The sequence below is a fragment of the Monodelphis domestica genome, chromosome 2 (assembly GCF_027887165.1).
Source record: "Monodelphis domestica isolate mMonDom1 chromosome 2, mMonDom1.pri, whole genome shotgun sequence".
Taxonomy (NCBI): domain Eukaryota; kingdom Metazoa; phylum Chordata; class Mammalia; order Didelphimorphia; family Didelphidae; genus Monodelphis; species Monodelphis domestica.
The window spans coordinates 406,813,186-406,834,002 of record NC_077228.1 but is presented as its reverse complement, the minus strand read 5'-3'; the positions used below and the strand labels follow the sequence as shown (position 1 = coordinate 406,834,002).

General features: G+C 35.1%; 1 protein-coding gene across 1 annotated transcript; it reads left to right on the top strand.

The window, feature by feature from the left end:
* Nucleotides 1–12,273: 12,273 nt before the first annotated feature.
* On the top strand, nt 12,274–20,434 carry LOC100031266 (trace amine-associated receptor 1). Its single transcript, XM_007484578.3, has 2 exons — nt 12,274–12,537; nt 15,873–20,434. Exon 2 carries the CDS (start codon nt 16,005–16,007, stop codon nt 17,019–17,021), a length of 1,017 nt encoding a protein of 338 aa, XP_007484640.2. The 5' UTR covers nt 12,274–12,537; nt 15,873–16,004; the 3' UTR covers nt 17,022–20,434.
* Nucleotides 20,435–20,817: the final 383 nt, after the last annotated feature.

Below are 20,817 nucleotides of genomic sequence, written 5' to 3'. Positions count from 1 at the left end.
TTCACTGAGTTTTACATGTATCATTGATCAAGACCTATTTCCATATTATTAATCCAAATGGGACCATTCTTTTTTTTTTCACTTTCAAAACTATGCCTTTTTATTTCTGTCTTTTATATTTCTTTTTTTTTATTTTTTATTTTTTTTAATATATTTTATTTGATCATTTCCAAGCATTATTCGTTAAAGATCATTTTCTTTTCCTCCCCCCCACCCCCCATAGCCAACGCGTAAGTCCACTGGGCATTAGATGTTTTCTTGATTTGAACCCATTGCTTTGTTGATAGTATTTGCATTAGAGTGTTCATTTAGAGTCTATCCTCTGTCATGTCCCCTCAACCTCTGTATTCAGGCAGTTGCTTTTCCTCAGTGTTTCTACTCCCATAGTTTATCCTTTGCTTATGAATGGTGTTTTTTTCTCCTGGATCCCTGCAAGTTGTTCAGGGACATTACACCGCCACTAATGGAGAAGTCCATTATGTTCGATTATACCACGGTGTATCAGTCTCTGTGTACAATGTTCTCCTGGTTCTGCTCCTCTCACTCTGCATCACTTCCTGGAGGTTGTTCCAGTCTCCATGGAACTCCTCCACTTTATTATTCCTTTTAGCACAATAGTATTCCATCACCAACATATACCACAGTTTGTTCAGTCATTCCCCAATTGATGGGCATCCCCTCGTTTTCCAGTTTTGGGCCACCACAAAGAGCGCAGCTATGAATATTTTTGTACAAGTCTTTGTGTCCATTATCTCTTTGGGGTACAGACCCAGCAGTGCTATGGCTGGGTCAAAGGGTAGATATTCTTTTGTCGCCCTTTGGGCATAGTTCCAAATTGCCCTCCAGAATGGTTGGATCAATTCACAACTCCACCAGCAATGAATTAATGTCCCTACTTTGCCACATCCCCTCCAGCATTCATTACTTTCCTTTGCTGTAATGTTAGCCAATCTGCTAGGTGTGAGGTGATACCTCAGAGTTGTTTTGATTTGCATCTCTCTGATTATAAGAGATGTAGAGCACTTCTTCATGTGCTTGTTAATAGTTTTGATTTCTTTATCTGAGAACTGCCTATCCATTTCCCTTGCCCATTTATCAATTGGAGAATGGCTTGATTTTTTGTACAATTGATTTAGCTCATTATAAATATGAGTAATTAAACCTTTGTCAGAGGTTTCTATGAAGATTTTTTCCCAATTTGTTGTTTCCCTTCTGATTTTAGTTATATTGGTTTTGTTTGTACAAAAGCTTTTTAGTTTGATGTAGTCAAAATTATTTATTTTACATTTTGTGATTATTTCTATATCTTGCTTGGTTTTAAAGCCTTTCCCCTCCCAAAGGTCTGACATGTATACTATTCTGTGTTTACCCAATTTACTTATGGTTTCCTTCTTTATGTTTAAGTCACTCACCCATTTTGAATTTATCTTGGTGTAGGGTGTGAGGTGTTGATCTATTCCTAGTCTCTCCCACACTGTCTTCCAATTTTCCCAGCAGTTTTTATCGAATAGTGGATTTTTGTCCCAAAAGCTGGGATCTTTGGGTTTATCGTATACTGTCTTGCTGAGGTCGCTTTCCCCCAGTCTATTCCACTGATCTTCCTTTCTGTCTCTTAGCCAGTACCAAATTGTTTTGATGACTGCTGCTTTGTAATATAGTTTTAGGTCAGGGACTGCAAGGCCCCCATCGTATGTGTTTTTTTTTCATTATTTCCCTGGATATCCTTGATCTTTTGTTCTTCCAAATGAACTTTGTTATGGTTTTTTCTAAATCAGTGAAGAAGTATTTTGGTAGTTCAATGGGTATGGCACTAAATAGATAAATAAGTTTGGGTAGGATGGTCATTTTTATTATATTGGCTCGTCCTATCCATGAGCAGCTAATGTTTTTCCAGTTGTTCAAGTCTAGTTTTAGTTGTGTGGTGAGTGTTTTGTAGTTGTGTTCATATAGTTCCTGTGTTTGTCTTGGGAGATAGATTCCTAGGTATTTTATTTTGTCTAAGGTGATTTTGAATGGGATTTCTCTTTCTAGTTTTTACTGCTGAGCTGTGTTGGAGATATATAGAAAAGCTGATGATTTATGTGGGTTTATTTTGTATCCTGCAACTTTGCTAAAGTTGTTGATTATTTCAATTAGCTTTTTGGTTGAATCTCTAGGATTCTTTAAGTAGACCATCATGTCATCTGCAAAGAGTGATAGCTTGGTCTCCTCCTTGCCTATTTTGATGCCTTCAATTTCTTTTTCTTCTCTAATTGCTACTGCTAGTGTTTCTAGTACAATGTCAAATAGTAGAGGTGATAATGGGCATCCTTGTTTCACTCCTGATCTTATTGGGAATGTATCTAGTTTATCCCCATTGCAGATGATATTAGCTGTTGGTTTTAGATATATACTGTTTATTATTTTTAGGAATGACCCTTCTATTCCTATGCTTTCTAGTGTTTTTAATAGGAATGGGTCAAATGGGACCATTCTTGCAGGGATCAGAACTTCTTGTCTTTTTGTTCAGTCCTGGTCTCATTCAAACAGAAGCTTCTGAAGTTTTTCTTTGTATTTTGAATTATTATTTGATCTCGCATGACTTTTAAAGCATAGTTGGTATATATGTGGCAGGCCTGGGCTCATCTGTGATCCTTCATGTTGTTGGGCTTGACCCAATGTCAAAGGACTATTTCAAAGAATCCCGCTGCATTCCTCCCACCCCACAAAATATGTCACTAACTAGCCCAATTTATTGAAGCTTTTGGTTTATAATTAAGTGGTTAGGCAAGGTCTTGAAGGAATACTAGTACACTTTCTACTATTTCTAGCTTCAATATCTTGCTATTGCTTTAGAAGTAAAACTGTCTAGTTCTTTGCTTTTTATTGCTAATATAAAGTTTGCAAAACATTTTATATCTCATTGAGTCCATGAGGAAAATATTATAGGTATGAGCATCCCCATTCTTCACCTTTAAAGGTACATAATAATAACCTCAGTCATATAAACCAACATAATTTGTTTATTTAAATGATGGTAGATTTATGCAAGTAGGAATTCATATACTTGACTTTGGGCAAAGAAAGAAAAAGAAGCAATTTTCACATATGTCATTAGGATGTGAAAGTCAGTACCAATGCTTTAATCATTACAATGGAAAGTGTCAGCTAGAGCACTTACGGGTCAAGGTGTACTTGCTGTTGTCAGTCTTTAAGTTTTTTTTCTATAAGACTGGTGAAAAAACTTTGCATAAAATATAAGTAGTAGGTATCTAACAAGACAACAATGGTGATGTTAATGGAATTATAAAGTAAAATAATTAAAGCCAAGGGATATTTAGAGTTTTTAGTTGACTATTGTGAAAGTAATTCATGAAAAATTAAAATTACAGTTTTAAACCTTTTGTGGTTTCCTACATTTTAAATTTAGAACTTTGTTTTTAATTGACCAGAGATTTTCAAAGGCGACTGCTAAACAGAAGAAATAGTATATAAAGTGAACAAAAACTTTAACTTTCAAATAAAGCTTTTATTTATACAGGAAGAAATATAGACTAGCCTACCAAAATGCCAGAATCAAAGAATTAGCACTGAAAGGGACCTTATGAAATACAGTGCCTTCATTTTCCAGATGAGGAATCTGAGGTTCAGAGAGTTAAAGGGAATTGGCCAGGGCCACATGACTACTGTGTCCATTGAGGAGGTGCACAAGTCTTTCTGACTGCAAGTCCAGCTATCTATGTCCCCATGCTGCATCTCTACAGAACTTAAAAAAAAAAAAACCTTTGATGTTAAATTTTGTTTTAAAAATAATTAGAATATTTATTTCTCATACCCAAAGGAAAATATTATAATTGAAAGTGATCATGTAAAGCATGATTTTTTTTAAACCCTTACCTTCCGTCTTGGAGTCAATATTGTGTATTGGTTTCAAGGCAGAAGAGTGGTAAGGGCTAGGCAATGGGGGTCAAGTGACTTGCCCAGGGTCACACAGCTGGGAAGTGGCTGAGGTCAAATTTGAACCCAGAACCTCCTGTCTCTAGGCCTGACTCTCAATCCTCTGAGCCACCCAGCTGCCCCCTATAAAGCATGATTAATGAAATTTCTATGAAGAAGAAGCTTCTTATGGAAAGGTATCATGATGTGTAATAACAGAACTCTGCTCCTCATTTTGGAGCAGATATAGACATTTTGTTAAGTGGTTTCTCTGCCGCTGATGTCGTAAAAAGATAGATTATTGATTCCCCATGGAGCCAGAAATGGGGTGCCTTCAAAAGGTGCTCCCCAAGGGAATATATATGAATTCAAAGTGTCATCTACTTAAGTTTGAGTCCAAACTTCCCAGGGACTAAGGTTAATTAAGACAGAGTGGGCCCCTGGGTGTTGGGGAGGGGAATGTCTATGCTTCTCTTTCTGCTATACTTTTGTAAGAAATATCCCTTTGTAGAAGCTAAATGGTATTAATTGGTAAAATGGAACTAGGAATGCTATTCACTGTAAGTAAATAGTTGGGCAGTACATGGGAATGAGAACTCTAATCAGTAAAGCATAAGAGAAAGATACCCCAATACCTCAGGAGTATCCTAGAACTCTGAAGGGGAGATGTATTTGGCATAGCTCCAAAAACCATAACTACTAGTGCATGTATGTGTTGGGAGAATAAATCTTACTAAGAAATATCAAGGTTTTATTTGGGTTAATTTGAGTTGAATTCATATTATTATACTGAACTCCATGAGCTTAAATGAATAGAGACCGTGTCTTACCTAACATTTAAAATCTCCTTATAGCCTAGCATAGTGTTAAACCCACAATAGGCACTGAATGGATTGGGAGAGTAAGGTCAGAGCTTCTCTATATGTTGGAGTCTTATATAGAATAAATCTGGAATCTTGTATTTAAGGGGGATCCCTGGAGAGATTCTCTATAGGACTTTCATCATTGGATACTCTAGTTTGAGGGTTCTCATTGAAGAAATCAGCACCAACCCTTTAACCTGTAGTTTTTGGGTCCCTCTTTAAGGTTCACTTTACAACGTTCAAAATGATTTTCAAGGATATTTCTTTGAGTCCTGCTGTCTTTTCTTTTTGTGGTTCATAGACTGGGTTTCCCCAAAATGTTCCTCTAATGCTTTCTACCCAAGAACATTAAGTTCATCTCTTTGTGTTTCCATCTTGTCTTTCCAACTTTTTGTGACATTGCTGTCATTGTACCAATGATGACTTTGTGCATAAGAAATAGTGTATGGCAATAATCCTGGAGATATAAAATTAGGAAGGCATCCAAAGTGCCATGTTACTTTCCAAATTTTAAAACACCTAGAAGTCATCAAATAACATGCAAGAATTACAAAGAATCTTTATTCACTGATCAACCTGCCCCAAATATGCAGTTCCTTTAGCAAAGCATTAAATGGAAGATATGTGTAAGCTGAGACAATTGCCATTATATATAAAAACAGAACACTAGGGGGCAGCTGGGTAGCTCAGTGGATTGAGAGCCAGGCCTAGAGATGGGAGGTCCTAGGTTCAAATCTGACCTCAGACACGTCCCACCTGTGTGACCCTGGGCAAGTCACTTGACCCCCATTGCCTAGCCCTTACCACTCTTCTGCCTTGGAGACAATACACAGTATTGACTCCAAGATGGAAGGTAAAGGTTTAAAAAAAAAAAAAAGAACACTATAGGACAGGGGCAGAATCAATAAAGTATACAGACCCTCTCAGTCTCTACCGAATTACCCTCCAAACAGCCTTGATATACCACCTCAAAAAGAATTCTGGAGTCCCAGAACCCAAAAAAGAACAGGATGAAATCATTTTTCAGTCCAAGATAACTTAGAAAGTTGTCAGGGTGGGACTGATAACCTAGGGTGGGAGAGGAATGCAGACCAGTGCCCCAAGGCAAGACCCATCTCTGCAAGCCAGCACAGGACTTGGGGATCTCAGCCACAGACTGATGGAAAGGGGCCCAGACAACTGGTAAGAAGACTATTTTTTGCTTGATTTGGGTACAGGACTCTGTTGCATTGGCCCCACATAGATCCAGGTCGCAGTTCCAGTAGCAGTCCCAGGGCGAGGAGGAGCACTAGCCCACCAGCTATAAAACAGTATAAACCTTTTGACTTAGTAGTACCATTACTAAATCTCAATCCTAGAGAGAGAAAAACAAAAAGGAAAAAAGGCCTATATGTACAAAAATATTTAAAGCAGCTCTTTTTGTGGTGGTAAAGAATTGAAAAGTGAGGGGGTTGCCTATAAGTTGGGGAATGGCTGAGTAAGTTGTAGTGTGTGATTATAATAGAATGTTATTGTGCTGTAAGAAATAATAAGCCCAAAGATTTCAGAAAAACCTGGGAAGGCTTACATGTCACTGATACAGAGCAAAGTAAGCAGAACCTGGGGATTGTTATACCCAGTAACATCAATACCATTTGAAGAACAACTCTGAATAACTTAGCTATTCTCTGCAATCCAATGATCAGAGACAATCCTCATGGATTCATAAGGGAAAATGCTGTTTCCAGAGAAAGAACCAATGAAGTCTGAATCTAGACCAATACAGACTATATTTCACTTTATTTTCTTTTTGTTTGAGTTTTTTTTCACAAAAGGAATAATATGGGGAAAATGTTTTACATGACTTCATTTGCAAAATCTATGTCAAATTGCTTCTCTCTGTGAGGTCAGAGAGGGAGAGAATTCAGGATTCAAATTTTTTTTAAAAACCAAATGTTTAAAACTCCTCTCACATATAATTGGAAAGAATATCAAGTTTAAAAAAAGAGCACTTTATTAAATAACTAAACATAATCTTAACAACTATATCTAGTAGTCTAAGACTGCCTCCTTACTCAAGACTCTAGATTCAAGCCAAGGATTATCTTTTTTAAAAAATAAATGTTTTCCATGGTTACATGACTCATGTTCTCTTCCTTCCCTCTACCCTCCCAGAGTCCACCAGAAATTCCACTGGGTTATACATATATTATCACTCACAAGCCATTTCCATATTATTCATTTTTGTAACAGAGTAAATCTTTAAAAACCAAAACCCCAAACTATATATGTAAGGTAAGCCTTGCACAGAGAGGAGCTTTTGGAATGTTATGGAGGGAAACTTGACAGACAAGAGTGGCAGTTGGAAGGAATAGCAAGGAACTCTGGGATACAACTGAAGGGGGGAAGTTCCTTTCCTGAACCCAGAAGCTGATTCCCTGCCCCAGGATTTGAATCCTTGAATACCTGAAGATTTTCCCAACCTTTCCCTTGAACCTCGAAGAGCTGGGATTGTTACCTGTTTCTCCTGGAACCAACTAATGAGGCTGGCTGAACATTTTACAGTGGCCTGAGGGTCTGGGTTCTGAAAGCCTGCTGAGGCAGCCTGAAGCACAATTTACTCTCTGTAACAGCGGAAGAAAGACTTGGCAACCATTCATTTAGAGTAGGTTAGCATATAGAAAGAAGAGCAGAATCAAGAACATTTGGAGTGGAACCATAGCCTTTGGCCAGGCTAAAGAGGCTCCATACTACAATTACATTTAGATTAAGGCTACTTGCTCCCACTCTCCATCCTCCACCTCTATCCTGTTCATTTAACCACTTTTCTTTTTTTCTTTCATTTGAATTAGTTTATTTAGTCAATTTATAACATTATTCCTTGGTTATAATAATCACATTATTTCCCTCCTTCCCCTCCACCCACTCTTCTTGCAGCCAATGAGCAATTTCATTGGGTATTACCTGTGTCCTTGATCCGAACCTATTTCCACGTTGTTGGTGTTTGCATTAGGATATTCATTTAGAGTCTACATGCCCAGCCATATCCCCTTGACCCATGTGATCAAGCAGTTGTTTTTCTTCAGTGTTTTTACTCCCACAGGGTTTCCTCTGGATGTGGATAGTGGTTTTCTCATAGATCCCTCCAAGTTGTTCAGGGTCACTGCATTGCCTCTAATGGAGAAGTCCATTACTAAACCACTTTTCTTGAGACAAGACATAGTCAGATGTCTTGTCTTTCCCTTAAGGAGGGAAAAGGCTTTCAGGTTGAGGGGTTTACGTAAGGGTGAGAATCTCTCTATAACTCCAAGTGTTTGTCAAATCTTGAGGTGCCAGTTCTCACCCTAGCTGGAGTTGAGTAGGGGGGACATTGAGGAAAAGTCAGGCATAAGCAAAGTCCTGACAGTCAAATCCTAATTTCCCTATAAGTCAACTAGTTGATACACCAGGACTAGGGCCATATAATATTTTCTAGGGGAACCCCCTGTTAACCCTTTTATTATTTCTTCCCTCTATTGGGAAACTATCTGGGAGAGGGAGCAACTACCAGCCCTCTGCTCAGTCAGGGAGGGAAGTTCCCTGGAGGGGTTTTGTTTATTGACTCTCTTACAACAACTTCAAACCCCTCACTCCAGGGTGCTCCTTTTTACCCCTCCACATATATTTTAACATTCTACTCTAACAGTTCTTTCTCTAGCTATGGATAGCATTCTTTCTCATAAGCTGGAAGGCTTATCTTAAAAGGTTGTTTTTTCCCTCTTTGACTCATTATATCCTCCTTTCAAAGCATAGTCTGCGAAATCTTAAACACACTTTCATATTGGTCATTGATATAAAAGCAAACTCATAGATAACCAAAACCCCCAAATAAAACTGTAAATACACTAATTTGAAATGTGACTCCAAAAGTTCTTTTTCTGGAGGTGGCTAGCAATCCCCCTCATATGTCTTTCAGGATTGTCCCAAATCATTACATTGCTGAGAGTAGCCAAGTTTTCACAGATAATCATCATCTAATATTGCTGTTATTGTGTACAATGTTTTCCTAGATCTATTTATTTTGCTCTGCATCAGTTCCTGCAGGTCTTCCAGCTTTTTTTTTTCTGAAATCATCTTGTTTATTATTTCTTATAGCACAGTAGTATTTCATTACCACAATTTGTTCAGGCATTCCCCAACTGATGTGGACATACCCTCAATTTCCAATTTTTTGCCACTACAAAAAAAAAAAAGCTGCTATAAATATGTTTGTACAGGTAGGTTCTTTCCCCTTTTAAAATGATCTCTGTGGGATACAAACCCAGTAGTGGCATTACCAGATCAAAAGGTATGCCGAGTTTTATATCCCTTTAAGTAGAGTTCCAAATTGTCTTCTAGAGTGGTTGGATCCATTCACAACTCCACCAACAATGCATTACCATCCCAATTTTGCCACATTCCCTACAACATTTACCACGTTCCTTAGTACCATATTAGCCAATCTGATACATGTTAGGTGGTACCTCAGCACTTACAAACACTTTAGATAATAATATGAATATTAAGTATGACATAGAGAACAGAGCACTAGGCCTGGAGCCTGAAAGACCTCAGTTCAAAGGTGTCCTCATAGATTTACTTACATGTGACACCCTGGACAAGTCATTGTCAATTTTTTCAGCTGTAAAATAGACATAATGATAGCACCTACTACTTAGAGTTATGGGAATCAAATGATATAACAAATGTAAAGTGCTTTGCAAACTTCAAAAAACTATATAAATGGCAGGTTTCGTCATCATTATTATCCAAAAAGCAATGCTACTTAAGAAATTCTCTTTCTTTTCTTTTTTTAAATTTAATTTTTAAATTTTCCCCAATTGCATATAACAACAGTATTTTACATATATTTTCCAAAATTATAATATCCAAATTGTCTCTTTTCCTTGTTTTCCTCTTCCCTTCCTAAGATAATAATGTCTGGTTTCTCAAATATATAAAGAACTAAACTAAATTTTATAAGAATACAAGTCATTCCTAAAATGACAAATGGTCAAAGGATATGAACAAGCATTTTCAAATGAAGCAATCAAAGCTATCAACCATCATATGAAATAAAATGTTCCAAATGATTTTTAATTAAAGAAATGCAAATTAGAACAACTATGAAGTACCACCTCATTCCTATCAAATTGGTCAATATGACAGTAAATGAAAGTGGTAAATGTTGGAGTGAATGTGGCAAAATTGAGACACCAATGCATTTATTGGAGGAGTTGTGAGCTGATCCAACCATTCTGGAGGGCAACTTGGAACTATGCCCAAAGGACTATAAACAGTGCATATCCTTTGATGGAGTCTGTATTACAAAGAGATTAAAAAAGAGGAGAAAGGACCTACTTGTACAAAAATATTTATAGTATCTCTTTTTTTGTGGTGGCAAAGAACTGGAAATTGAGGGGATGTCAATCAATTCAGGAATGGCTGAGGAAATTGTGGTATATGATGGTGATGGAATACTAATGTGCTGTAAGGAATGATTAATAGGATGATTTCAGAAAGAACTGGAAAAATCTACATGAACAGATGCAGAGAAAATAAGCAGAACCAGAAGAGTATGATACACAGTAACAGCAATATTGAAGAATGATCAACTGTGAAAAACTTAGTTACTCTAAGCAATACAATGATCCAGGACAATTCTGAAGGACTCATAACAAAGAATTCTGTCCACCTCCAGAGAAAGTGCTTTTGGAGTAGGAATGCAGATCAAAACATACTATTTTTCACTTTAGTTTTATTTGAGTTTTTAATTTTGGGGTTTGGTTTTACATGATTATTCTCTTATAAAAATGAACAATATGGAAATAGGTTTTACATGAAAATACATACATAACCCAAATCAAATTGTTACCATCTCCAAGAAGTGGGAGAGAATGGAGGTAGGGAGGGAATTTGGATCTTTTAACTTAAGAAAACTTATGTGGAAAATTGTTATTACATGTAATTGGCAAAATAAAATATCTTTACCAAAACAAACAAACAAAAATGAGAAGGTAGGGATGGAACACACTGGAAGGTCCACATTGTTAAGGCCATAGATTATTTGAAGGCTTAAAGTTTTGATATTATCACCTTCATTAATTACCATTTAAAACCACAACTGCCTATATTATCAAGTTATCTCATTGAAGAAGACTATCCAATATGGTATTAGGGACTTCAGCTTGTCAGATAAAAGCTCTTCAAGTTCCTTCCTGGGTGAGATGAGTGGGGAAATGGACAGCAAAGGCCCCAAAGACTGAGGTGAGGGTGGGTTGTGGAAGTAAGGAGGTGTTTGTTTTCCTGGACTCCATGGAGCTTTTTATTTGCTCCAAAGACATAACCTTATCCAACTCTGAGTATTGCTAGGTTGAATGAAAAATTTAGTGCCATATATCAAGGAGTGGGATTGACCAAAAGACTTTAAGCTGGGATTCTCTTCCTTGATCCCAAACTAGTATGTTTACTGCCCCTTGACTCGCATCACCTCTTCAGCTATCTTGGTTCTTTCAGGAGCCTTATTTATCCCACCCCTTGCTTGTACTGATCCCTTCATTCTCAGACTTTCCTAACCATCTAAACAAACCTTATGAAAACCATTTGCCATAAAATGTGAAGCAATTGTTGCTTATACCCTAGCAGATATATTTGAATAAACAACTACCAGATTCTGCTGTCCTAAAGCAGCCTATTTTGACTTGTCAGGAAAATCTCAGAAACTCTACCTGGTCCAGCATGTGGGCAAACTTGACCTTTTCTGGGCAAACAGGTTAATTGCCTACACACATTTTTTTGTCCATTTCTAACATTCACAATTATATGTTATATACCAAATAGAAGACATAATTAATGCAAGAGAAAAAATTTTGATTTATTCCTTCTTTTGTACACATTAGAATATTTGCCTTTTACTACTCAACAATTTGGGCATTTGGTTCTTTTATTTTAGTGGTAGAAGTCATTTGTTTTGAATATGAATTACTTTAAAGTACTAGACATTTACAAATTGGGATCCTTTATTATTTCATAGAGATTTTATTTTACCAATTAATTGTAATAAATTTCCACATGTTTTCCAAAGCTCATGATCCAAATTGTCTTCCTTCCTCACTTCCTTCCCCTCTCCAGGAAATAGCAAGCAATTTGATCTGCATTATACATGTATTGTCATACAAAAACATTTCCATATTGTTCATTTTTGTAAAAGAATAATCATACAAATCCAGAACCCCTAAATAAAAACAAAAAAACTAAAGTGAAAAATCATATGCTTTGATCTATATTCTGAATCCAACAGTTCTTTCTTTGAAGGTAGATAGCATTCTTTGTCATATTGGGATAATTCATACTTAAATGAAAATAAAAAGACTTTTATCAATGGGATATGTATTTGAACTATCAATTGTTAATGGTCATGCCCCCAATAATTGGCACCACATATTTAAAGATATTTTAAAAGTAAATTGCAATATTCTTGTGTCTTTCTATTTAGTTTGCTCATTTCTATTTTCCTGATTCTATTTTTGAATGAAACATTTATTGTTTTCAGTTCTGTGAGCCTTTCTTCAGAAAGATTTATTATCAGCTTATCTTTTTTCCAGTGTTTAATATTTACGTCATCCTGACATCCAGCCCACTGTTAAGTAGCAACAAGCTCAAATCAGCAGCAGTCGGATCTGTGGATTCATATAAATTCATCACTCATAAACTCTTGTTATTTTCTGGCCTCTCTGACTGTGTTCCACCTACTCCTGAGAAGGTACGTTTGTGGACAGTCACCACCAAGAAAATAGAACCAAAGGGCTCCAATCTGATAGCTCAGAGGAGTAATTTAAAGGGAGAAGGGATTATGTTTTATGTATAATCAAATGAAACAGCAATAGTTTAGTAATGATCAAAATGTTAAAATTTAGTTTTAATTCAATGTAGCTAGTCTGGAGCTATGAAGTTCTATAATTAGAACAATTTAATAGACCAGTTTCTTTTACCTATGAATTAAAGGAATGCTTATGTTTTTAAAAAATAGATTGCTTTACAAGTGCATCTTTTAAGGCTATTTACTCTTTTGTGAATGTTTGCTTATTAAAATATGTAAGATTCTTGGGGGAGAGGGAAAATAAAATATTGTACTTTTTCTACTAAACTTTATTAAGCAAGGAAAGAATAGCAATTCAAGAATTGTCCAGATTTTATAGTAATCAGATTCAAAATAAATTGCTCAGTGATGTTGTAGTCAGATTAATGTGAGAATATTGAACTCTTAAAGACACAACTAAATTCCTAAAAATTTTACTAGTATATTTAGTTACTAGTTTTTGTTAAACTTTAAAAAAATATACCTTTTACCTTAATTTTAGAAGGTATTATTTGGTTTTAAAACATTTCCTTTTTGTCTTTTCACCCAAATGTATATGTTTTATTATGTATAAATAATAGCATATTTTCCACATTTAAAAATATTTTGTTGGTTGTAAATACATATTCTATATGTTACTTAAAAAGAACATTCAATCTTTTGTATCTAGTATACTAATGCAAATATCTACTCCTTATTCTGTAGGAGAATCCCAAATTGAAGAACATCTACTTTTAAAGTAGCTTTATAAAAGGAATGTTCTCTCATCACCCTTTTTAAAAAGAATATTCCTAACTATCATATATTCTGATTTTTGGTTTAGGAAATATGATTACTTTAAAATGTACTGTTTCAATATATATTATGATATTCTGATTTCCCTTTAGGGTATTTATATTATTGAATATTAACATTATGAAAAACCACAACAGAATAATTATAATTATAACAATATTCTAATTTTTTAGTCATCATGTTTGCTTCTTCTTTATTTTTTTGCTCTTATTTATCTCTTCTATAACACATGTAAAGAAATAAATGTAATCATACTTGATATCGTGGTTCCCATTTTGATAGCAGAAAGTTTACTTACTGACTCATTAATATTGCTTCTGCTCAGAGCTATGGCATCATGCTGAAAGTATCCCAGGAAGTCTGTTTTCACCTCTCAGGGACCTTTGCCTCCTCACCTTTCTCCTTGCCTTCATTGGCCTTTCTAGAAAGCTCTTTCAGTGTTGGGAAAGAGATTTGGAACTAAACCTGAACTATATTTTGAATCTTTAAAAAAAACCAAAATTTTACTTTCCATGTTCTTTCTTATTTCCATGCTATGAGCCATCATGCTTCTCTTAGTTATCCCCTCCTTCCCATTTCCTCACTTGTTTAGAATTCTCTTGACTCCACTAGAATCTTCTGCCAGACATTTCCTTCCCTTCCCCTTTCAATCCACACCCAGATTTCTTCTTGCCTAACTTGCAAACTGCTAAGTCTGGGAAATTCTGATTAATAGTATCCTGTCTCATATTCAAATAAATAAATTGTATTTCTAACTCTGATCTTTTGTGCTACTTTCCTACATTAAACCTATATTCTAGTCAGAATAATATTTTTAAAAAACCCTAATCTTCCATCTTAGTATCAATACCATTTATTGGCTCCAAGGCAGAAGAGTGGTAAGCGTTAAGCAATGGGGGTTAAGTGACTTGCCCAGGGTCACACAGCTAGGAAGTGTCTGAGGCCAGATTTGAGTTTAGGATCTCCCTCTGCCATTGTTCTTAATACACAAAGTGTGTTGCCAACTTTCTGTAGCTAATTCATCTTGCCTCCTCCTTTCTACTTAACTGAATATTATCTACCTTTTCCAGTGCCTGGTAGGTGTAAATAAGCAGGATTGCACTAAATCATGGAGAGTGCCCCAAAGGTGTCCTGAGAGATGTATGACTGGAAAGAGCAGGGGACTGGCCAATAATCTGGCCATTGAAGTCATTTTTTTTTTTTTGGTATCAATATAGTGCTAAGAGATCCAGAAGAAAGGTCTCCAGCATGTTGGATAGACCCCATGTAAAGAATTTTCAAACATGTACTAGACACTCATATAATGAAAGCACATAGAAAGGTTACAGCTTGTACTGTTAAGGGGAGTACCTATACAATGAGATCAGAAATGCATTACATTGAAGGGAAAGAATGTGCTTTGTACTTCTCTACTCAATAGAATACTTTTTCAAAAGGCTCTTTGTCCCTTCCCAAAATATATCACTTGAAATAAGGAATAGATGTTCTAGCCAAGTTGGCAGCAATGTGAATTCCTCCAAAGTAACTCCAATTTTCAATTTAACTTTCATTATTAAATTGGAACAATAATCCCCGTGGGAACCAATTTACTAATAGACTAAATTGAAAGCATCACTTTAGGTGAGGAAAGGATTAAAATGATGGCCAATTGATGGCACATTAGGTATTATAATACTTTCAACCACTTTTCAAAACAAATTTTTTTTCAGTATCTCCCAGATTTATATCCTCTTTTTTTCTGGACTCTTAGAAACTTCTGATGAACATACTATATTTGTTGCTAAAAAATAAAGATTTTTTAAAATCTTCTTTATTTATTTAAGGATTTTTTATTATTAATTTTTGGGGGAACTTGTTATCTTATTGAGATTAATGGTGTGGAAATTATTTCCATCAAAGTTGATTGAAAATAAATTTTAAACTTGTAATTTTAGAGAATTTCTTGGGGGGGCACTGAAAAACTAAGTGAGCTCTCCATCATCACAAGGCTAGTATGTAAAAGGAGCAAGACAAGACTTAAATTCCATTCTTCCTATTTCCAAGACCTACCATCTAATCACTTACACCTTTCTGACTCTGGGTTGATGCATGTCCAAAAGGGCTACACCCTAATTACACATGGGTGAACATATCATCTACTTTAGTCTGAAAGTTCAAACTTTAGGTGTGGTAAGATCCAAATTTTAGAGAAAAAATGTGTTTTAAATCAGAAATGCCAACATGAAGCAAATGATTATAATATATGAGTTGGTAATACAACTTCTACTTTAAAGGAACATTTAAAATATTTTCCAGCATTTTTTCTTTAAACTCAGCAATAAACCATTTCTAGCAATTGTGTTTTTTTTTTTTTGAGGTTAAATGCTTTCCAAAATAGATTAAACTTCACAATGCCTTCTATTAGCAATGAGACACATTCATGATTTAGATTTATCTTCTTTTAGGTTTCTTGGATGGGTATATTCAATTGGAAAGGTGAAACAATTCTACTCTGATTATGGACATGGGACTAATGTTGCTCAAGTAACATCTCATTCACTAAGGTAGAAATAACCTGGTTCAAAGGACTTGAGAATATGACATTTTGTCAGGAAGCAATAAATGGTTCCTGTATAAAGAACAGTTGGACAAATATCATCCGCATTCCCATGTACTGTGTTATGATACTCCTGATTCTTACAACACTGGCTGGAAATCTGATGGTTATTATCTCTATATCACACTTCAAACAACTTCACACTCCAACCAATATGCTAATCAATTCCATGGCCATTGTTGACTTTCTGTTGGGATTTTTGGTAATGCCTTACAGCATGGTGAGATCAGTTGAAAAGTGTTGGTATTTTGGAGAGATCTTTTGCAAACTTCACACAAGCACTGACATTATGCTAAGTTCAGCATCAATTTTCCACTTGTCCTTCATTTCTGTTGACCGCTACTTTGCTGTGTGTGACCCACTGAGATATAAAGCTAAGATCAGTGTCTTGGTTGTACTTGTGATGATCGCAATAAGCTGGGCTGTCCCTGCCATTTTTGCCTTTGGGATGATCTTTCTGGAGCTAAACTTAAAAGGAGCGGAAGAGCTGTATTATAAGCACATTCACTGCAAGGGTGGTTGCTTTGTCTTTTTCAGCAAAATATCTGGCATCTTGGCCTTCATGACTTCCTTCTACATTCCTGGATCTATTATGTTGTGTATATATGGAAAAATATATTTTATTGCCAAAGGGCAAGCCAGATCAATAAAAAATGCAAACCAGAAGATTCAAAATGGATGTGAGGAGAAACAGCAACTTTCACGAAGAAAAGAAAAGAAAGCAGCAAAAACTTTAGGGATTGTGATGGGAGTTTTCCTCATTTGTTGGTGCCCATTCTTTTTCTGCACAGTCATTGATCCTTTTACGGATTACACCATCCCACCCTTTCTGAATGATGTACTGATTTGGTTCGGTTATTTAAATTCTACCTTGAATCCAATGGTTTATGCATTTTTCTACCCTTGGTTTCAGAGGGCCCTAAAGATGATTTTCTTTGGTAAAGTTTTCAAAAGGAACTCTTCTAGGTGTCAATTATTTTTAGAACTAAATACTTAGAAACATGTGTAATTTTTCATTGTATTTGATAATATATTTATAAACTCTGCAATCTGAGAGCCAAGAAATGAGTGTCTTTTAAAAATGAAAACTTATTCATACATTTATTATTTACCTTTTAAAGCTATTTATAGAAAATTAGGTACGTTAAGCTTTATCAGGTTATTTTTATTTTCTAATGAATATAGTAGTATCTGTAATTTTTCACAACCATTAGATGGCCAGCACAACATATCTACTGAAGTTATATTTAAAATAATTTATTTTCCCCCCTAAAAAACTTCAAGTAGTAAACCATCTCTATGTATTATATTTCTTTGAGGTAGAGCCACTTTTCAAACTTTATCAAGAATTAGTGGGTTGTTTTGTCATAAATGAGAATAGTCACATGTATCTATGATTCAGTCTTCTCTCCTTTTCCCATTAAGGCTTTATATACTTAAACTTGCCATTTAACATTCAAGAGGCTATCCTTTTCCTCTTGGTTACTTTTCCTAATTTCACCAAATGAAATTGTGTCATAGTTGTAGAGTAAATACCAAAACAAGTAATTTAACTTAAGATCCATATCAAAGCTATGAATTTTCTGCTTGATATAATTTTTGAAACATACTCTTTGTTCAATGGCATAACATTAAACATTACATAGTATTTCTAAACTATTAAAGAATATTAGAGAATTAAATATCTGGACACACTCTATTGCCTTTCTTGCTAAGTCTTAACAAATCATCCACTGGCTCCAGTACTTCCTTTTATTAATTAATTTCATTTAATATATGCCTGAAAAATTCTTATTGTTTGTCTTATTCATACATTTGCAGATTTCCTGATCTTCTGCAGCTTTACTTGATGTCAAAACATTTACAACTTTTCTTCTTCTGTAATCAGTTGTGAACTTGTTATAGTCAAAAAGACTGTGAATAGGATGTCCAACATTGTCAGGGATTTTAGTCTTTTTTGCTACTTCATTTTTCTGGTCCAATATTTTTGCAGCATCTTTTTCCATGTGGCAAAAAGGGGGAGGGGATCCTTAGGAGTCCCAATAAAGGACTCACTCAAAAGTTCTGGAAAGAAGACCCTAGCTTTTGGGATCAGAAGTCATTAACAAAAACTGCTGGGAAAACTGGAAAACGGTATGGCAGAAACTAGGTATAGCCAATATCTCACACCCTATACCAAGATAAGGTCAAAATAGGTATATGATTTAGATATAAAGAATGATACCATAACTCAATTTGGGGAACATAGAATAGTTTACCTGACAGATATGTCAAGAATATAAGAATTTATGACCAAACAAGAGATGAGAGATAAGATGTAAATGAATAATTTTAATTATATTAAATTAAAAACATCTTTACAAATAAAAACAATGTAACTAAGATTAGAAAGGAAACAAACTGGTGAAAAATGTTTTATAACAAATTTTTCTGATAAAGGTCTAATTTCTCAAATGCAAGTCAGATTTATAAGAATACAAATCATTCAGGGCAGCTGGGTTGCTCAGTGGATTGAGAGCCAGGCCTAGAGATGGGAGGTCTTAGGTTCAAATCTGGCCTCAGACACTTCCCAGCTGTGTGACCTTGGGCAAGTCACTTAATCTCCATTGACTAGCCCTTACTACTCTTCTGCCTCGGAGACAATAAACAGTATTGATTCCAAGATGGAAGGTAAGTGTTTAAAGAAAAAAAAAGAATACAAATCATTCCCCAATTGACAAATAGTCAAAGGATATGAATAAGCAATTTTCATATGAAGAAATCAAAACTATCAATAATCACAGGGAAAAAAATTGTTCTAAATTCCTCTTGATTAGAGAAATGCAAATTAAAACAACTCTGAGGTAGCATTTTTACACCGACCAGATTGGCCACTATGACAGTAAAGGAAAGTGATAAAGGCTATAAAATGTCATATCCTTTGATCCTGTAATGCCATGACTGGTTCTGTATACCAAAGAGATCACAAAAATGGGGAATGGACCAACTTGTATAAAAATATTTATAGAAGCTCTTTTTGTGGTGGTAAAGAATTGGAAACTGAGGGATGTCCATCAACTGGCAAATGGCTGAACAAATTGTGGCATATTTTGGTTATGGAATACTACTGTGCTATAAAAAATGATAAGCAGAATGATTTCAGAAAAAGCTGGAAAGACCTACATGAACTGACAGAGAGTGAAATAAGCAGAACTTCTAGGACCCTGTACACAGTATAATATGGTATGATGATCAACTATGAAAGACTTGGCTACTCTCTTCTAAAGGACTTATGACAAAGAATGCTATATACAGCTAGAGAACAAGCTATTGAAGTCTGATGGAGATCAAAGCATACTATCTTTTGCATTAGTTTATTTATGGTTTTATTTTGGGGTTTGGGTTTTATTTGGGTATTCTATTATGATATTGGCCAGTATGGAAGTGTTTTTTTGCATTATAATACATATACAACCCAGATCAAGTTGCTGACTATCTCTAGAGGGAGGAGGGAAGGGTAAGAGGGAGACAATATGGATCTTATAATTTTGGAAATATATGCTGAAAATTGTTATTACATGTAATTGGGAAAGCAAAATAACTTTGAATTAAAAAAGAAAAAACAACCACAGAAAAACTAATGGAAAAATTTCAGAATATTAATTTTTAAAAGTTCTGGAAAGTATAAATGTAGACCTCTGCAACCCTGTCAATTTTAGAACATGGCTCAGAGCTTAGCTATATTCTTCAGTTATCTTTTATTTTCTGAGACCAGCATCCCATATTGGAGAATACCACAGAATATTTTCTTCTTCCTCATTGGAGATCACTTAAATTTAGTATATTGAAGATGAGTAGGGGCAAAGTGCCCTCTTTACTCTGTGCAAAGGGCAAGTTACCTTAATAAAAAGAGGACATGGGTATTCCACAGATCTTCGGTCTCAACTAAGAATGACACAAAGCCATTAATAAAATGTAGGGGGTTAACCAACAGAATTTGGGGAAAACTGTGGGTTTTACATTGATGCTGGATCAGAAGTTTGTCAGCTGTGAATTATATTGGTTTGTGGTATTTGTTTTACTGTTCCATAATGATAAATAACTGGCTTTAAATGTATGGAGAATATACTGAGCACAAATTATGCTTTTAGTTCTATGGATAATAAAATTAATTCCCATCCTCATTCAAATTATTTCTCCCTCAACTGTGGATATGTATACTCCATAGTTCTGTCCTGAGCTCTTCTTTCTCTCTTTATATTTTCTCACTTGATAACTTTTTTTTAGTTCCAAAGGACTTAATTAACAACTCAATACATTTATATATCCAACTTCTTCTACCCCCAAGTTCCAAATCCCCATCACCAATTTTCTTTATTTTTAATTGAATTTTTTCTGATTGTCCTGAGGCAGCAAGCAAAAGGATATGTTATATATATATATATATATATATATATATATATACATACTATATATATATATACACACATATATAATCAACTTTCTATTTCATACTGCATTTTCCACATACAACTTAAATACAATCTATTCAAAATAAAACTCATTTTTCCTCTAAAATTTGGCCTGTTGCCAAACTTTGTTACTGCTGTCAGGGGCATCTCCATCCTTCCAGTTTCCTGGGTTTACAACTTCAGCATTATATCCTCAATTTTTCTTTCCCCTTATCCTACAAAGCCAAGCAAGTTCCCAAAGTTTGCCAATACTATCTCTCCAATACTGCACACATCATTCCATTTCTCATTACTTATAACCAATATCTTAGTTCAGTTTCTCAATTTAGATTACTTTAATAA

What these genes read in the sequence shown, in the direction of transcription:
- LOC100031266 (XM_007484578.3), top strand. Translation starts at nt 16,005, where the DNA reads ATGACATTTTGTCAGGAAGCAATAAATGGTTCCTGTATAAAGAACAGT.